This window comes from Plectropomus leopardus, chromosome 18 (genome assembly GCF_008729295.1).
Source record: "Plectropomus leopardus isolate mb chromosome 18, YSFRI_Pleo_2.0, whole genome shotgun sequence".
Lineage (NCBI taxonomy): Eukaryota > Metazoa > Chordata > Actinopteri > Perciformes > Serranidae > Plectropomus > Plectropomus leopardus.
In genome coordinates this window covers 15,335,804-15,356,053 of record NC_056480.1, presented here as the reverse complement: position 1 = coordinate 15,356,053, position 20,250 = coordinate 15,335,804, and the positions used below count along the sequence as shown (strand labels likewise).

General features: G+C 42.9%; 1 protein-coding gene across 1 annotated transcript; it reads right to left on the bottom strand.

The window, feature by feature from the left end:
- Window positions 1–12: 12 nt before the first annotated feature.
- On the bottom strand, window positions 13–15,535 carry jazf1a (JAZF zinc finger 1a). The gene is made up of 5 exons (XM_042506769.1): window positions 15,235–15,535; window positions 6,485–6,557; window positions 5,157–5,353; window positions 3,744–3,913; window positions 13–2,877 (listed from the first exon to the last, which is right to left on the bottom strand). The coding sequence occupies exons 1-5, from the start codon at window positions 15,347–15,349 to the stop codon at window positions 2,611–2,613; spliced, it is 822 nt and encodes a 273-aa protein (XP_042362703.1). The 5' UTR covers window positions 15,350–15,535; the 3' UTR covers window positions 13–2,610.
- Window positions 15,536–20,250: the final 4,715 nt, after the last annotated feature.

Sequence of the window (20,250 nt, the reverse complement as noted above, 5' to 3'; positions counted from 1 at the left end):
GAGCTACAGAGCTTTTACTTTATTTTTTACTATTTTTTTTTTGTTTTTCAGTCATTTCCTGTTTACATTTAAGCAGCTTCTCTTTTATATAGAAAGACAGTTTGACATCATTTACAAGTCACTCTGCTCAGAACCTGTTGTCCACCCATACAAAAAGGAAACATTGGTCTCCACGTTACATACGAAAATATAATTTAAAAGCACTTGACAACAGACACACGTTACAATACATTCACTGTACACGGTATATTGAAAACCCCCTCCCTTGTCTCCTCCTTCTGCACACAGCCTCCTCTCCTCCTCTCCCATTTGTGTAATACTGCAATCAGCCCCCCTCCCCTGTGTAAAGCTGAAACTATTGCCATGGTGATGGCGGTGTCCATGAAGTGGGGATGGTTTTACGAGTGTTTGACAGGAGACTCTCAGTCTCTGTCCATCTTGGAAACTCTTCGCCTGCGCCGAAAGGCAGGAATGAAGCTTTTCTGTTGCACGCAAACCATTATCTCAGGGTTATTGTCGGGGTATAAGTCCACAGATGTACTTTGAAACTGATACCAAGATTTTAGAGTTCTTGGTTCTCTTACTGGTGCTTCAGAATAGACGCAGGAAGTAATTCAGGCACACAGATTTGTGCTTTTTTGATAGGTAGCACACTAGTTAAAAGAACTGTAAGCACAATACAGGTGCATGGTAATTACAATAATAAGAGCTGAGTGTTAAAAAGAAATTAGGGGTCAAATAATTAGTTTAACCCCATAAAAATGTAATAAACAAATACCAGACAGAAAAAAAACCATTTAAAAGTCTTTCTGCCATGCTAACCCTGTGGTTTCCATGGCAACAGCAGCTTGGAGAGACAGGAGGGTGTGTGCAAGTCAGAGGTCACTGTACCCAACAAAACAACGAAACACAAAGAAGCTCGTGCTTTGAGCCCTCTGCAGATTTTAAAAAACATTGTGCACGATGAGGGACATGATGTCATGAATCAATGTGTGTTGGCACGCGGCGCGGCTGCACTGCACCGCTCTTGTTTTTCTTCGAGGCAATGAATGATGAAATCCCAGTCAGGGGGGCAACAAGTTGGCCACCACTACAACTACATGACGCAACATCTGCCAGCGCCGTCCTGCTCCACAGGAGTCGAACCAGCCGCCTGGCACAGACAACACGGACAGATCCGAAACATACAGAATACAGTAACACTCTATAGGCTGATGGATACCGCTGAGAAAACACACACACACACACACACATTCACATGGCACCCATACACATCACATACACACACCCAATGAACTGGAATGCTCTTGTCTACAACACACACAAATGACCGGTTGTAGATGGTAATCTCTTTCAAATACAAATCTTTCGCACACTTTTTCCTTTCTTACAACACAGAGAGCATGCATGAAAACATTCGATTTACATCCACTCATCCGCACGTTTTGGAGGCGCAATGAAGAAGAAAATCATTGCCACGCGTTCGGCGACCTCCCTGGTGAAACCCTCCCTCCCCCCACCCCCTCATCAGGCACATGGTATGGTCAATGTTTGGCAGTGGAGAGCTGTTGGCAACATCATGGATTTAAAAAAAAAACAAAAAAAAACGACAACAACAAAGATCTTGGCAACTGGAATACAGTATGTTGCTTAACCCGCTTTCACGGCTAAGTCTCTTGAACACAGCTCTGGCACTCTGAATGAGAAAAAACACTGGAGATATGAAATACATGGATGGCTTCCCGTGGGGGTGAAATGTTAAAGATATGGATTGTTGGCCTGGGCCGTGTCCTAATATAGCGCCTCTTCCTGATCAACAGAAAAACACATGACTCAGGGTGTGTCAAACAGAAAGGCGTTTTGGCTCCTCGAGGGTGTGGTGAGAGAAAACTCTCCGAACCCAAAGTCAGCCAGCTGTTTGACCTTCACCTCTGAGGTGACAAAACTGGCCGTCTCAGCAAAATAAGGAATGAAAGGAACACTTACTGATGCAAAGAAAACAAAAACACTGACAAAAATATATAAAATAAAGCTTGAAAATAAAGTGTAACTATTTATGTATATGCTCATGAATACTTTTATATATTTTTATGTACACATACATATCTGTCTATTGTTTATATATCAATATATCTATTTAAAGTATAACTTAACTCTCAAAACCACAACCCCCAGAAGTTACTGCAGAGGCGCAGATCTGAGCTCAGCTCTGCATCTAATGGAAAAGGAGTGTTAACCACTTCTGAACAAAGATCTGCGCTCATGTCAAACTTCATCCCGCTCAAAGGCGCGCAGGGGAAAGGGGCAGGGCTTGGTTGCACTTCCTGTTTCACATCTTCTTTTAGTTCCACCCTTCTTTCATATCATTTGTTTTTGTGTCTTTTCTTTCTGTTTTTTACAGTTAGCACCTTATGAAAATCAAACAATAGAGGAAAAAAATACGTGATAGCATATACGAATGTGCAAATGTACAACAATAAAAAATACTACAAAGATACTTTTCTTTTCAAAAAATACAAGTGATATAACATAGATAGAAAAAAAAAATACCATACAAACAAAAAGATGAAAAAGGAAAACTGAAACAACTTAAAGCACGCACTTGATCCTTTAGTGTGTGGGATGGGTAGAAAAGGGTCGGGTCAGGAAAGTCAGGATAGGGCTATGTTTGGGGTAGTGACTGGTGTGACCACACGCTCTTGCCTCGGATCTTGCGCTGGGGATCTCGGTGGAGACGGGCGGGTGAAAGTTGATGGTGTGGTGTCTCAGGCCCTGCGAGGTCTTGTAGCTCTTGCCGCAGCGACACTTGAAGGGTTTCCTCACACGGATCTGCGTGCGGTGGCCATTCTTGGCGTGGTATTTGATACCATTCACATTCTGAAGAGACGGAGAGGAGGAGAAACATGATGAAAGGGGAAAAAAGGGTTGCAAGCACACAGTGAGCAGCTCCATGTGGGCACTTCTTTCTTCTTCTTCTTTCTACCTAACTTTACCCGCCAACTGTATCACCACGCAGAGGGAAGCGTGGATCTACTCCCAACAACATGTTCAAGCTCATATATATATATATCATAAAATATATATATATTTATATATTTATAGCTGGTACTACTACAGAAGTGGTTTTGAGTATATTGCCAGGTGTTTTTATGAGCAGATTTTTATCAACACCATAGCAGATCGCTGTTTCGTGGCTGGGGCACATTTCGAGATGCTCCCTAGTTTTATGTTTTATTTGTTTTTTTTTAATCACCTTTAAATTTCACTGACACTACTGATTGTATAAAAACTCTACAGTCCCTTTTAAAGTCATCAGAGAACCCCCTCTTCACCGTTTTACATGAAAGCTGAACAAAGTCGGACATGGACCAAAGCCCGTTCACACACTGGGTGGAACAGTCCAGTTGGATATCACACATGACTTTATCCCACGTCACCGTTTTACTCTGAATAAGGGAGAAGAAAGTGATGTTCCCAGACTGCCAAATTATTAAAAGAGCATGGACAACAAGCTGAATGAGTTTCTTGTAAAAATCAAACCAAAACAAACATGCCATGATATATTTATCACTGGCTCCAATCACGACATTCTAGATTTTATAATGTGTTTTTTCAAATATTATGTCCAGACATGTGATAGTCACACAAAAGCTCCAGTGTGGACTTTATCAGAAACTCATAAACCTCATGTCCTATGGCTGTGTGACTGGGACTGTCTTCTCAGTCCTCTGCTATGGCCTTACCTTGTATCTCTTCTTACAGCCGGGGACAGGGCAAGCGAACGGTTTCTCCTCTCCCCCGTTCATGCACATGGAGCTGAGGATAGACTCGGAACTAATGGCGCTTTCTGTGGTCCACGATTCATCGCTGTCCGACTCCTCGTAGTCTACCTCCTCCTCATCATACTCACTGCCTGGAGGGACAATGGAGACACAGAGCGAAAAAAAAAATGCTAGTCATCCCAGATGAAAAATGGATGGGAACATGTCTAAAAATACATCATGCTTTGGGAATTTACCATACAGAAATGATATGTGACTATCTGTTAATACTTCAGTCATTATTCTGCTGGGATTTTGAAACATAAGCAGCCCCACACGCCACGGAAAGCACAGTTTGAACAAAACGGTAGTGGTGTGCATGTGTACATGCTTCTGTGTATGCCTGTGAGTCAAAACGCAGGGGTTGGCACTGAAAAAGGGATCATTAAGTGGGAGTGATCAGGCTGGAAAAAGTGCTTTGCTAAGTGCAGAACATTTTCCACTCACACAGACACACACACACACACACACACACACACACACACACACACACACACACAAAGGCCCACTGACCCCCCACCATTTCACAGGAAATGCTGCACCTCAGCATGAGGAAATGGATGGCACCCTGGCACATGTCGAAAGAGGGCTTGTGTGTGTTAGTGTGTGTGTGTGTGTGTGTGTGTGTGTGTGTGTGTGTGTGTGTGTGTGTGTGTGTAGCCGTGCTGGTGTGTAAGCCCAGACCTAACACTACGTTTGGAACCATTTGGGCTGGAATTGGACATCTGCTTCTGGGCTGTGCAACACACGGCCCCATGCGAACACACAGCGTGACAGCTGCTATGTAATTAGCAGAGTGTTGACTGGTCTGCTCACTGCAGGAGCCACCAAACAACACACAAACATATACACACACACACACACACACACGCAGCAGTAGACAGTGGTTGGGGTCTAAGCTTCTTCCCGTTTTCACTCTGGAATTAGATTTTCTCCGCAATTCAAAAATTTAAGTAAATATTGGCATGAGAAAAAGCCACATATCCGACTTATCAGGTTTAAAGTGAATAATTTGCAGTTTCTAAACACAATTTGCATTACTGAATCTGGCTTGTGCTCTCTTGTCGGACCTTTTGAAGTCATGTTTTAAATTTTGCTTTCCATTACATTACAGATATCTTCATTTGCTCATCAGTACCTAGTCTAAATTGTTGATGAATGGGTTCCTGATGGCGTAACCAAAACTGTAAGCTGTTTCAGTTACCGCCAGTAGCGTTCATTTGCATTAGTCATTTTCAGCACCTTCATTCACTCCACAGGTACACGCAATCCGTCTTTCTTTCTCAAACCCACATTTCAACAACAACAACACACACACACACACACCTGTCATACCTGTAGGTGTGCTGCTGCGAAAGGAGGAGGAGGGGGTGATGGGGGGCGTGACAGGAGGCGTCAGGTTACCGCTGGTGTGGCGAGGAGGCGTGGCTGTGCTGTTCCTGGACACTCCGCCTGTGATGGACAGGGACAGTTTGGGTGTGGCCTTCTTCTTCATGGTTTCCTGTTCCCGCCGCGCTGCATCCGTCATGAACCTGATGGCACATAAGACAGCGTCTCTGTGTGAGCTCGTGCTAACCATGCAAACATTGCACTGACTGGGAGGACAGCAGTTCCAGAGAAGGCAGCGAGAGGTTTATTTATCCGACGGGAGTTGGGATGGTCTGGGATCAGGGATTATAGCACAAAAAAGAATTGAATGCAGGTATCGTTTGACTGGATATGTTTTGATACCACCTGGTACAGGGTTATTTCGGTCGATATCCAGCCCTAAGTGCACAGGAGAACTGTGTATGTCCAACTACAGAGAGTGTAATAGGGGAAAACTGAACCAGGAAGGCAGTGTTTAAGCTGTGACGGATGTTTACAACAGCCAGCTGGAACACTGCTGGTGTTTCCGGCCCCATCTAACTCCTTTTAGCAATGTTGCTGCGTTCCCAGATCACGACTAAGAGGAACCTTGGTCAAAACTACAACGATTTGGCCCCAGTTCAGTTGTGATTAACTGGAGTTATACTTAAATAAACCCTATGTGCTGCCGTATTTTGTTTACTCGACTTCTGTTTGTGCTTTCTAATAGCTCTGTGGTGTTACATGTTGCTCCGCTGGGAGCATTTAAGGTTTCATCTCATCTAATTATGGCTGTCCTTTGCCCTAGTGCTAAGAGAGGTTTGACAAAGACATAATTGAGTTACTGAATGAGTAGCCTCTTTGAATGTACACAGTCATCACAACACTGTACAAGAAATACGGGTGACATTTACAACCCAGCCACTTGAACAATTACCACAGAAAACAAACCTAACTCTCTCTCTCTCTGTTTTGCCGTTATCTTTCTCAGCATTGTATCCTGGAGTGATTTAACAGGGCATGAAGTGGGACATGACACATTGGTTCACCACACACACACATGCAGTAATCCTGAAAGGCGGCCTTTTGCTGTGCCGTTTGCAGCGCAGGGAGTCAGGAGTGATTGTCTTGTGTGGTTTTTCTCTGCTGGTTAGTGGATGAGTCACCGTTATGTCTATGGGAAGACATCAGTCATTTGAGCTGCTCTCCACAAGCCACATGAACACACGCTCTCACACACAGACTTTCACTGGTGGAGCGAGGCTGCCCTCTATAGACTGACAACCTTTGGCTGTTCAGTGTAAATGTGTGTGTACCTGTTGATGTAGCTCAGGGCCAGATAAGTGGGCTGCTGTTGCTCCTGCTTCTCCAGGACCCGCGGATCTGTGTCTGCGAGAGAGAAAAAGAGAGACAGACATTCAGATTAATCACTGTTCTCTGTGGAGGGAAAATGTTGCGTGAATGCTCTTAGTATGACGCTGACTCATACATCTATTCTTCCTGCCAGACTGGCTGATAGATTACTGTTTCTTACACTGCGTTCTCTGTATTAGTCCATAATATATGAGAGCCTGATACATTTCGAATACTTTCATAAGTGGCACATTATTACGCCAACGCCATGGCGTCTGTAATTTAGTACGAATGCCTTTCCCAAAGTGACCAAAGGCTGATTGATCGTTGCCGGAGTCTGAATGTGGCAAAGAAGAAATTTGTCCGCGAGAGAAAAAGCCACTCGGAGGCTGTGATGAATGTACACAGTGTATTGCTCGAAACACACACTGCTTTTTCCAGTTGACTTGCTAGGTCAGTAACACTACAGTAGGCAACTTCCACAGCCTGAGGGAAGCAGTGTTAACTTCAAAGCCCCACCTCCCACCCCCTGGAAAACAGGAGCAAGTGTGCATGAAAACACTGCGGGTGGGTGCATCTGTGAAGTACCAGTGCCATCAAGTGTTCAGCAGGGGAACACTCAGAGGGATCCGCACACCAACAAAAACTCGTAGGGTTAAGCCATGGTGATGTGCATGGCTATGTGTGTGTGTGTGTGTGTGTGTGTGTGTGCATGTGTGTGTGCATGTAGGTATAATTGCGGCTTTATATATAATGGTTTGCAGATGTATTGTGAATCAGACCCAAGAACTTGATCATCTCTGAGCAACAATTAACAACACACAGTGGACGCTCCCTCCAACTAATTCCACGTGTGTGTATGTGTTTGCGTGTTGGCCTTCTTAGCCCTTTAGTTTTCAGGCTTTCACACCTCATAATTAAAAAAGAATGCAGACTTCCCACAGTGCAGGAGAACACCAAGGAGACCAGCAAACACGAAAACAACCTAGAAAAAAAAAAAAAAAAAAAAAGCACACTACTGCTGCGGCTGCAGCGTATACCAGAGTCTTATACAGTGTATGTAAAAACATTTAAGAGGATAGGTGAGGAAAAAAGACAGCAAGAGCATGCATCCATAAACACACGCACAGGCTCACACACAAACACATCTGAGGTGGTCCACAGAGGTGGTCTTTGACAGTCTTTTATAGCTGAGCCTTAATAATCCTACCTGCTGCTCAGATGGAGAGACCAGAGCTCTCTGTACATGCAAAGGCACGCGCACACACATGTGCACACACACAACACACCAGTACACCTTAAACTACACCACTGACAACGCCGAGTCATGAAAGATGACAAAGCAGCATCTTGAAGTCTGACCTCTCTAAAACCACTGAGGTTGATTTTTGTAGCTTGCCTATTTTGGTTTCTCTTCTCTTATAAAACACAGTGATATAATTTGATAATAGTATTAGGATGAGGCACTCGGAGAATATTTGAAGACGAAAAAAAGATTTATTTAAGAAATACTTCACCCGACCAATTGACCATTTGTATATTAAACGCTTATCCCATGTTCAGTTGAATTTCTGAAGACATCATCAGTAAACAAAGAATCCAAAAACTAAGAAAATCTTTGATGAATTTACTGTAGGTAATAAAAGAACGCGTTTAACAACAGCAAAACTATACCCAGATATCTGTTTACAAATTTTTACTCAACTCGGACGCACTATTTAAAACTAACCTGAAAGTGGAAGTTATCTATGCTTTTTTCAAAGCCAGACTCCACTGACAAAAACAGTCATTTTACCTCACTGAACATGGGAATGGCTTATTTATCACTGCCTCTATCGGTTGGTTTGTTCGTGTTAATGGGTGGTGAATCCGAACTAACACTTTACAAAATAAAGCCACACAATAACACAAGCACACCGACTGATCGGGCAGTGGTAGACCAGCTGCTCCAGTGTTCTGTGAGGTTTTTATCAGCAGAGTTTGGCTTTGAAGAGGACATGGATAACTGTTACTTTTACTTCAGTTCTGTGTTGGAAAGAGCTGTCTGCACAAGTTGTGTGAAAGTTTCTAAACTGATGTTTTGATATCGTTTTGCTGACGTTAGCATGGATTTCATTGAGAATTTTCTCAGTGGAGGTATGAGAAAAAAGTTGTCTTTATGAATTCATCGTAACACGAGGTGACCTCCTGATACACAAATGGTCATTTGGGAGTTAAAGTATTCCTTTAATAAATGTCTGCAATGTGACCCAATAGGTAATGGTATTCATTGCACTTTTAACTCAGCCCTTAAGACCAGATAACAAAAAAAAGGAAACAAAAAGTGGCGTGCTCATTTTGTCTGACAAACAGTCCATATTCCCTAGATATTTCATTTAAAATCACGTAAATCTTCACATTTCAGAAGGTGGAACCACTGAACAAGCTTTTATCAAAATATTGTTGATTAATGTTGTGTTAGGGTGACTAATTGATTTATCAGCTTATCCTTTAAGCATTTTAATCAGCAATCATTTGTCTGCAATGATGAACCAGGGGTAGGCAGCTAAATGCCATTCAGGCAAATGTTTGACAGCCAAATATAAAAGAACAAGTACCAGAAAGAGAAATCCCAGAGTTAATAAGTTGGGATGTACAAGGAGCTCTTTAATTTTTTTTTGCTGCTTTAAGATGAGGTAAGTGTGTGCATGTGTGTGTAGAGAGAGAAGGGGGTGGGGGTGTTGGTAAAAAAAAATAGAGTAAGCCAGGTGCAGAGAGAGAGCTGCAGTAAATGTTCACCAGCTTTATGACTTCCGCTCACCTAGCAGGACAGGAAGCTAACACACTGCTAATCCTGGAACAGAAGGAGACCTGCGTGCATGCACGCACGCACGCACACACACACACACACACACACACACACACTTAGACTACAGACATGCAATAAGCTACAAGAATATCAGTTTTCACTGATTTAATTTGCACGTTTTAACCTACTGTTGCAGTGCCAGCAGCTTACTCTGTGTGTGTGTGCATACATGTTTCAGCGCATGTATGCTGCATGTCCCAGACATTTCAGAGTCTTAAGGGTCTATAAATATCCCCCTATTAGCATGCCTGTCATTAAAAGCAGCAACCAATCATCTGCTGCTCCACTCATTTCAACACAGACATCCATCTCTCCGCAGCAGTGCACTGCTGCCCCCTGCTGAACACACACTGTGTATATGTGTCCACATGTGTGTGCACATGTGTACAGGTCTGCGTGTACATGTGTGTATGTGCTGAAACCAGGCCAAGAATGCATGGCTTGTTTTCCAGACTGCTAATTAAGCCACAGAGAGCATTTTAACGTGTTTCTAGAGCAGCAGGCAACCGGATGGAGGGAGAGCAGAGGAGAGGAGGAGGAGGAGGAGCAGGGGGGACATGGGTGGGGGAAAAGGCAAACTTCTCTGTAATTACACATCCCCGTGCTCGGTGAGGCGCTCGGGCACTGCGACTTCCGGAAGGCAATCTGTGTGACCGTGTGTATGTGTAGCGTGAAAAGAGAGGGCCTGCAGTCTACAGTTTGGGATGTCGATGCACTAATTGCTCCGCTACACCCTGACAGGTCATTTAGGAAGTATGGTGAACACACTCTCTCACATGCACAAGCACACGCCCCTTCCCGTCTCACACCTCTGAAAGTGGGATGGGAAACAATCTGGCAACTGGTGGCTGGACTATATGGTTTAAATCATTATAATACCAACAAGGTATTTTTTTTTTTTATTACAGATTCATATCACAATATGACAAATGTATGGTAAATTGTATACCGGGGCATCTCTGTAGCAGCGCACTTCCTCAGTTATGATGGTATGTTGTGCAACATTTTACTTTGATCAAACAATTGCAGCTACTGTGTCACAACCAGCCTGAGATGACTGCTGTGTGTCTGCATGAGTGTGATTTTTGTTTATCTTTGTCATCGTTTTTGTGTGTCTTGTGTGTGCCTGTTTTGTCTCTGTGTTGTTCTTCCCCCACTCTTTCACTCTACAGACCTGGTGGCACTCATCAATCTACACACCTGCCTGCAATCAGGCCTGCAACCTAAAGGGAGCGGCTCGACAGTCTTTCCCTGCCAGGTTGTTGCAGTTTGTTGTAGGTTCAGCTCTGTTTCAGATCTTTTCCCTTTTTTTTGCCAGCTTGCCTGTTTGTTTTTTGCTAAGACCTATTTTGTCCGTCTGCTTTTGGGTCTTTAGTCCCAAGTGTGCAATTTGGATATTCTGCTTATCCATATTGCTATTTGATATTTACATCAATTCTGCAGGTGTAATTATTACCTGTATTGATTCATTAAATGTCTGAAAAACTGTGAAAATGCCAATCACAGTTTCCCAAAATCAAAGGCAACAGCTTCAAGTGTCTGACCTACTATCCAAAACTTAAATATATTCTTTTTACTGAAGTGAAAGAAAACAGATAATCAGCAAATCTTCACATCTGAGAAAAGAGAGGGCATTTTGCATTTTTCCTTAAAGTACTTCAACTATTGAACAATTGTCAAAATTGTTGCAGATCAATTTTCTGTCATCAACTCTTTCATTAATTGACTGATCATTTCAGCTTTGGAGATCATGTGATTTTTAACTGAGTGTGATTTACTGCTCAGACCTACAGGCAACATCAAAAAGACTAATGCAAAAAAACATTTAGGTAATTCACATAATACCTCCTGAGCTATGTAATTATATCTTCAAAAAAAAAACCCCACCAGGGACGGGGTTTTCCTATCTGTTAATGACAGAGAGGTAAAAACTGCTTCACCACATTGTTTGCCTTTCCTTTGAGCCAAGGCAGATAGAGGAATACAGCCAAACTTGGCCGGTGGGCTGAGTGATTACGTAATTAAGAGTTACTTTAGGTTAATTATCTGCAAGCTTCAGCAATGGTTACAATGCTGACCTGACTCCTCTTGTCAAGTCACACCTCAGCCTCTGAGTCCAGCAAGAAAACCAAATCCAAATGAACAAAAAATCCAAGTAAATTCTGATAAACAAAGCTGTTTCCCATGTGCTCGCCCCCACATTTCTCCTCTCTTAACCTTGTCTTTCAAATCTCTTCCCAACTTTTAATCTCTCTCTATCTGCCTCCTCACTCCCTCCCTCCCTCCAAACTCTTCTTTGTTGAGGTAAGAGGCAGGTATGTGCTTGTGCAGGTGGGAACACAGCACAGTGCTGCCGTGCACGCAGGCAGATGAGCCTGACATCATTACATTCCTCAGACCTTACCTCGAGTCACCGCACAAAGCCTTCGACAACAACCAAAACACACTATACACAGCTCACCTAACCCAGGTCCTCTTGTATTCAGCTGTAATCTAAACAGTGCGGGTATGTTATTGGGAGGCTGCTATCCTTTCTTCTAGGGTGAGGTCAGCGCCACCGAAGACCCACATATTACATCACTTTCTCACGGAAAGGATCACGAGAGGCTCATCTGGTTTGTTCGCTGCAAGCTATGATTGGGCACTGTGTCAGAGGAGGCAGGATTCCAAATAAGATACACAGCGGGCTAAACCAGAGGCAAAAGAAAAACTTTTTTGGCTATGGTGCACATAGGATGTCCTACCACAAGAGGGCAGCAGAGTCTACAGTAATGATGTGTTTCCAGCAGAGGCCTTCACTGATTTCTGCACCCTGACCTAAGACCTACTGACTCACTTGTACAGCTATTTATGTTCAATAGCACGATCCTGTTGTCACCTCTGGATTATCTAATTTATTGTTATAGCCTGCTTTTGCAAAATCTGCTCACAGGATAGACCCCAATCAAGGCAATCTGTTATCTGCAAAGCCTATCTGCAAACAGCTTATCTGACGTCTGGCGTGAAGGAGCTGGGAAGATCAAATTAGCTTATCTCTTGATCGATTGTTGATCACACACTGCTGCAGCGCAATCTCAAAGCTAAAAGCCAAACGCCACTACCCCCCCCCCCCCCTCCCCACCTCGTCCTCTCCCTCACTCTCACCTCAATCCCCTCCATCTGTCACGCTCATCCCCGTGGAAACTGATCTGCGAGCGATATTGATTAGGTTGTGTGTGATCTTGACGGTGCTGATGATCAGCCGCAGTATAAAGCCAGCAGAGGGGGAACTCATTAATCCAAGTGATCTGACTGGGAAACCGCCATTCTGCTCGGCTGACGGTTGGGGTCAAAGGTCAAACTAAGAGCCAGATGGGGCATATATATCAGTGTGGGGTTTTGTCTGTGAGAATGAAAAGGTAAAATCTATTCTTGCATTCCCGTCAGTTTATATCCTTTGATTTGTTTGATGTTTTTTTGGGTGTATTTGTCACAAGATAGTGTAAAAGCAATCAAATGGACATTCAGGGTGATAATTTCCCCCTGATTTGGTTAATTTGCAAGCAACCCATGCAGCATATGGTAGGATGAGTGGTCCAAAACACAACCACCCACACCACTTTCTCCTTACCCACAGCATACACAGTCAAACAAAATTTAACCCCCTTTTTTTAAAAAAAAACATCCGCACATTAGTCCTGCCCCACGTGTGTTGTCACATCACATGTTCGGCCACAGCTGGCTGCACGGGAGCGCTCTTTGTTAGTGAGACAGCAGGTGTGCAATAACTCAGCCAATATACTGCCCCCAACCCCTTTGGAGACAGCCAGTTGCCATGGAGACTGGCTCAATGAAGCATCCATTCTACCCCCTCACCCCCACCGCCTCACTCGCGTCAAACAGCCTCCTGACGATGGGGACACGCCACAAATAATGATGAGGCCACATCAACTTTGTCACAGATTATTGGGCGTTTTGGCGGCTCACAACTCCCTGGATTCTTCTATAGTAGTTATAGAAATCTGCTGTGGTGGATTATAGATTAATCTACCAGAGTGGATCATTTGTGTTTATATATTTGAACTGTGATTCAAAAAGTGTTAAATATTTACCAAGCATTATTGCATGGTGCTAATTAGGCTACATTTGAATGCTTTTCCCTGTCAGATAAGGTCATTAAAAAGGAGCGCTCTTAAAAACAAAAAGAAAATACTGATGACTTTTACAGATATATTATTTACTGTGCTTGCATTTAGCAGAGGTAAAGTTCTTAGCTAACAGCACGATTAAATGATCTATTAACATCTAACATATTCAGGTTTTTCATAAAGGGAATAAGCTGTTTACATGCTCACACGTAAACGCAGTACTCCAAAAACCTCATCATTAATGGGTTATTCATCTCCATGTAAACGCACCCATCAAGTCCGATGACTTAATGTGGAAGCATTATCAAATCACACCTCTGTTTGGAGAGGTGTGATTTATATTTTTTAAAAGAAAACTGAAGATGTTTAAGATGCAAGTCTGTCTATGTAACTTTTTATTTTGTTAAAAATGAAATTAAGGGCATAAAATACATTGTTTCCTGTTTTGTGGTGGACTTTTATGCACCAATTTGTGTCTTTTCTGCATCAATTCATGGTGTAAATGTCTATTTTTTGTTAAAATAAAAGCCTGCGGCTACTTGGGGAAGTGGGGAACATGCACATGTTCTCAATATTAAGGGGCTAGGGTTACAGCAGTATGAGATTTTTATGGTAGGATAACTGTCTCATAAAATATTGCTGTTTCACATTATCACATTATTATTATTATTACCAGTTAGAATTACCCTTAAAGGAATGCAAACAGAAGGGTTAGTATTGGTTGAACAATTATTTTATTACTATAATTAAGACTTGAAACCATTTTTAATGGAAGTATGTGTAAAGGGTCTCACTTGAAAATAACTAAAATAAAGTAAGATTCTCTGTCCAGTTGCATCTTTTGTCCCCAATATCGTTCATAAGCAATTGTACACAGTATGATAATGATCAACATCCATACTGCAGTACACCCCCCTCCAGAAACCCCAAAACAAATCACCAACCAAATCTACACCTATGTTATAACGTAAACAATCAACTACCTATGTCTTTATTACCTAGAAATAAGTGCAGTCCTTTGCATTAATTACATGCTATTACATCTATGGTTTTACACAGTAATAATCTGATCATGTCAAACAGTGGGTAAATAAATGTGAGTCTATTCATGTCAGGTGAGATTATAAAAGGGTTTAAATCAAAATCTAAAATGCGGTGCAACAAGTTGAAGCTTGTGCATGTGGAAGAAAATCAGTCAATAGAGATAGTTTCATTTCGTCTGCCACAACTTAGTTAAACCGATACAGTGTGAAAGGTAAACGACACCGAGATAATTAGAAAGCAATATAAAAGGTGATGCGTTGAGACACCTGAGGTGACAAAAGCGACAGATGCACAGGCGGTGTGAGCGGACAGAGGAGCCCGGGCTTCACTGCATCAGGCCCGGAGACGTAAACACAGCGACTCCTCAGCAGCGTTAGCTGTGAAACCGCTGCCTGGTCGGAATGCTACACCTATGAGACCTACGCGGCCCTGCGAGGCGAGTTACCGCTGCAAAAGGTAACTATCACGGCCAATGCAAAACACAACAAGCAGGTCACTTCTTTCACAAGTGTTTCTATAAAGAATTAAAGTCCCATGTTGCTAGATAACTCGCACTCCGACCAGCCTCGACGGAGAGCGAGCAGCAGGAATAGCGGAATGCAAACCGAGCCTCTGTGTGTTCAGCTAACTAGCTTAGGAGCTAACACCAGCTAGCTGTCTAGCTCCGTCTCTCCCCCCCTCCGGCCCGACTCACCGATGTGATTGTCCTCGATGTGGACGATGAGCTCGGCCAGAGACTCGAACTGGAGACCGCAGCCCCCGAACCTGCAGGAATTAGAGAAGAAAGAAGCGGCGGCGATGCCCGTCATGTTTTCGGCGCTGGTGCATTCACCGGGTGGAGGTGGGGGGGGGGGGAGGGAGAGAGGGGGGTTACCGGGAGCCGGGGAGGTGAACGAGGAGGCAGAGTTATCGGGTTCGGGGTGGGAGCGCCGCGGAGCGCGGAGCGGCGGAGCAGACACCGGGCGGACAGACAGGACCGCGGCGAACGCAACTGGGGGGCAGGCGGACGGTGGGGGGGGGACGGGGGGACGGGGGGAGGAGGAGGGCCGGCTGGCTGGTGGGCTGTTTACGTCACGATCTGCCTACCTGTTGGGATCTGAGACCCCCGATCTGTGACATGAGACATTATCATGATGACATCAAACACACTGAAATAAATCAGAGGAAAATCTCGGCAGATTTGAATAGACATCAAACACATCTCTCCCTCTCTCTCTCTCTCTCTAGTATAATCTACTTGAAGAATAAGAAGTAAAAGTACACAATGCAGGAAAATCTAAAAAAAAAAAAAAAAAAAAAAACCCCACCAATCTCCTCTCAGTGGTAGAAGGTAAAAAAAGCAAACAGTGTTTTTTAAGAACATCAGCAAATATTTACCCAACAAAACAACAGTAATAAATAGTCAGTAAATGCTCTCAGTCTTGGTAACAGCACTCAAACAGCCACTTTATGGTGAGAGAGCAAAGCCGCTGCAAACGTGCGCACCTCCAGTTTTTAAAGTAACCTGTAACTCATCTTATTAATGTTGTGAAGTAAAAAGTTCAATGTTTCCCTCTATCTGGAATGTGTTGGAGTAAAAGTATATAGTGGTATGAAAATAAAGTACTCAAGCAAAGTACCTACAATTTGTACTTAAGTACAGTGTTTGAGTAAATGAACTTAGTTACATTCCACCAGTGGAAATACTCATATTGATACAGCAGAACCAGAGCAGTTCATGTTTTATTTTATTAACGCCCAACTGTAAATTCCCCAGTTATGCATAAGAAATATCAGTTGTCTTTCATATGTTGGACATAATGTAGATATTGATTACCTATAACAAGTAATATAGGCCACTGTATATTTATTTGACACTGTAGCTTGCTTAGATATATTATTGCCTTTGACAATGCAAAAGCCTTTAATATCATCAGTTTGTCAGTTAAGCCTACTCTCAAAGAAAAACATAGTTTACATTTGCCTTGAAGTTGATGCTTATCATCAGCACCACACTGTAATAAAACATTAGAGTAGTAGGATCGTACAGCTTGCTATTGAATAGGCCTGAGCAGACAAAGCTATCCAGATACTGTGTGGATATGATCTGGAGGAGGAACTGAACTTCCACTGACCAGAGTCACCTAGGAGTGGCAGCATCATAGTCCCAGAATAACAACTGATTGTGAGCTGGACTTATGCTGACAATCTAAATTCTTCTCTTTATATTCATCATGGTAAATAGCTGCTGGATTTAAAAAAAAACAAACAAACATTAATTTGCAGTAATGTGCGTGCATGGGCTGTAATCCATTTTTAATCTCTTTTATGCCTCACGTAAACACTTTGGATTGTTTATGTGTATAAAATGTGCAATAATACTTTCCTTCCTTGAAATTGATTTAATCATAGCGGTGTAATGGGCTGCAGCAAACATTTTACATGTGCACATGCAAAAGACTGAAATGGAATTTTGGAAATCTCAAAATCAATTATTTTTTGTAGCTTTTCTTCTTAATTATTGTTGTTTATTTTCCATCTCTGTCCCAAAGTCACCCAGAGATAACTCTAATGTTTAAGATATAGCAGTTGCATAACCCAATGACAACAGTATCTATCACAACCATAAAGTTTAGGATTAATATTGCCCTCTAATGGTTCAGTGGCAAGAGAGAACTTAGTAATGTGTGTGTGGCTCCCAGAGAGAGGAGAATGTCCCTAAATCATTGAAGTCGGCTAACCAGGGCCGGCTGGCCTGTGCTGGACCTGTTAATCGAGCGTTAAAATGGCCTGTCATAAACCACTGGCCAGTGACTTCAGCAAACAACCTGAAGACCTGGAAGCACACTCGCTCTCTTTTTTTCTGACTGCCGTCTATCTACTCAGCCATTTGAAAACACACACACACACACACACACACACACACACACACACACACACACATGCATATGAAGAATAGATAGAATAAATTGTACAGCTGCAAATAAGTACCAACCATTACAAACACATATGCTCACACAAACAACATGACATCATCAGCATTCGCACGTGTGCAGTATAGAAACTCAGTGACTTCATGAGCCTAACACAGATGTTCTCTCTTACACACAAACCCGTAGACACACACTCAACACAAACACACTCATTACACACACATGGTGTATCAGAGCTGTGACAGTGACGCAGTTCCCAACACCATTACGTAAATGAGAAGTGGGAGCATGTGTTGTGAAATGCAAGAAAGAAAGGGAGAGACTCAGCGAGAGTTTATGGTGCATGACATCATCTGATTTGAGGGAGTGTGGGTGGCGCACAGTGTAACAGTTTTGGATGGATTTTAAGCCAGCATGGATCATCTGATTATCAGCTCCTTTTTCGCTGAAGACAAACAGTCGAGGTAGTGTAATGACCAACACACAACTCAAGTATACAAGCGGTCTGCTCTGGAGTGGATCTGCATGTGAGGTCAGAGTTGGATGTAAATTTAACTCCAACAACCACAGCATTACATAATCAGATGACTGTAACTTGTATACTTGGATGCCGTTTAAAATATCTGTTTCCAGTTACTTTTTAAGTCGCACATTACTCTGCACTTCACTGATGGAAAGAGTCAGAAACAGAAGTTTAGACTTAGGTCACATGACTTGGACTCAAGTCAGGCACTAGTCACAGAATTGATTATTTTACACTCGACTTGACAAAAACAAACAGTCATGAAACTTTACTTGGACTTTAGCCCTTTAAATTAAAAAAAAACAAAAACATGATAGCTTCCCCCAAGGCCAAAAATTAAAAAGTATGGAATTTTAAAATTGTACGAAGAATGGATTAATGTCCCTTCATTTCCAGAATCAGTTGACTTTCATGTGATTCATACCCAGCAAGATGACACTTAATTCCAAGGATCCATTTTGTTCAAACCAATCTGAAAGCATCCAATCAATTTGCAGGAGAGACCCATTAAAAGCTAATTTTATGTTACTGAGTAGCCAAAGATAATTCCCACGTTCCCATGCTAAAACTACGCAGTAGTCAGCTCACTGCAGCATGCAGAATGTGCAGGTCAAAGAATGCAGATGCAACACCTTCCAACAAATGTGTTTTAACAAATAAATGCAAATTTTCAAAAGCATTCCTAATTTTTGTAAATTTGATATATTATTACTCTGTTAAAATGGCATTACATAAGGTGAAGAGCACATAATGGTGTGTTAAGGACTCAGAACTCAAAGTTTAGGACTTGGGGTTATCACTCGTGACCTGGTACTTGACTTGGGATTTGACTGTCTCGACTTGAGACTTGTCTTGAGTTTTGGCTGTCTTGATTTGAGACTCAACTGTCTTGACTTTGGAATTTACTGTATTAACTTAGGACTTGTATGTCTTGACTTGAGAATTGACTTGGGACTTTACTGTCTTGACTTGGGACCTGGCTGTCTTGACTTGAGACTTGACTGTCTCGAATTGAGACATGACTGTCTTGACTTGGAACTTGACTGTCTTGACCTGGACACATGACTGCCTTGGCTGGAGACTTGACCGTCTTGATTTGAGACTTGATTGGGACTTGACTTTCTTGACTTTGAACTTTAATGTCTTTACTTAGGACTTCACTGACTTGACTTGAGACTTGACTGACTTGACTTGAGACTTGACTGTCCTGATTTGAGACTTGATTGGGACTTGACTTTCTTGACTTTGAACTTGACTTGGGACTAGCCTGTCTTTACTTGGGATCTAACTGTCTTGACTTGGGACTTAACTGTCTTGACTCAAGACTTGACTGTCTTGACTTGGAAACATGACTGTCTTGATTTGAGTCTTGATTGGGACTTGACTTTCTTGACTTTGAACTTTGCTGTCTTTACTTAGGACTTGACTGACTTGATTGAGGCTTGACTTGGGACCAGCCTGTCTTAACTTGGGATCTAACTGTCTTGACTTGGGACTTAACTTGTATCTTGAGTGCAAAGACTTGAGACTTACTTGTGACTTGCAAAACAACTGCTTGGTCCCATCTCTAGTCAGAAACCTCTGTGTACCAGTTAAAACAGTTTGGCAGCAGGGTGTAGGTGGGAGCAGAGCCAGATGTAGCTACAGCGAGGATAATGCTACATGGGGACTGAGGTCAGTAAGTTTGTTTGACCTATGACCTGAAACACCATATTTTTACAGTTGCGGCGACATCAGGCTCTGAGCAGGCAGCTCTCTGAAGCTCCCAGTCTGGCTGTTAAGAGCCATGCTGAGGTGACGATGCCAGATGGTAATGGCTGCTGCAGCCACTGAGTTATGGGGGTAGTTTGTAATCTCAGTGGTATTGTCTGCTCTGGGGCACCAGCAAGAGACTTCCTGGCTGCCGTCATACACTTTCAGTGCGACTGTGCAGTCTTCACAGGCACGCACACGTGCAGAAAACATTGCATATCTTCACTGAAAACAAAGCTCAGTGATTCACATCCACACAGGGGAAGAGCTCAAAACACAGAGTGACATCATCACAACTTCCTGTTTCTTCCCGTTTCCTTGGCTACTGGAATTTGCATACCTTGGGCGATTGGTTGATGATGAGTCAGTAGGGTTTGGTCCCGTTTTGCTCTTGAACCACAACAAAACCATATCCCTCTGTTCAGCCCCAGCCCGGCTGGAGCACCGGAAAGCCTGACCAAACATGGCAGATATTACTGCATGGCTTAGCTCAGTGGAGATGTGAATGGCCAAAGTCCCTGCT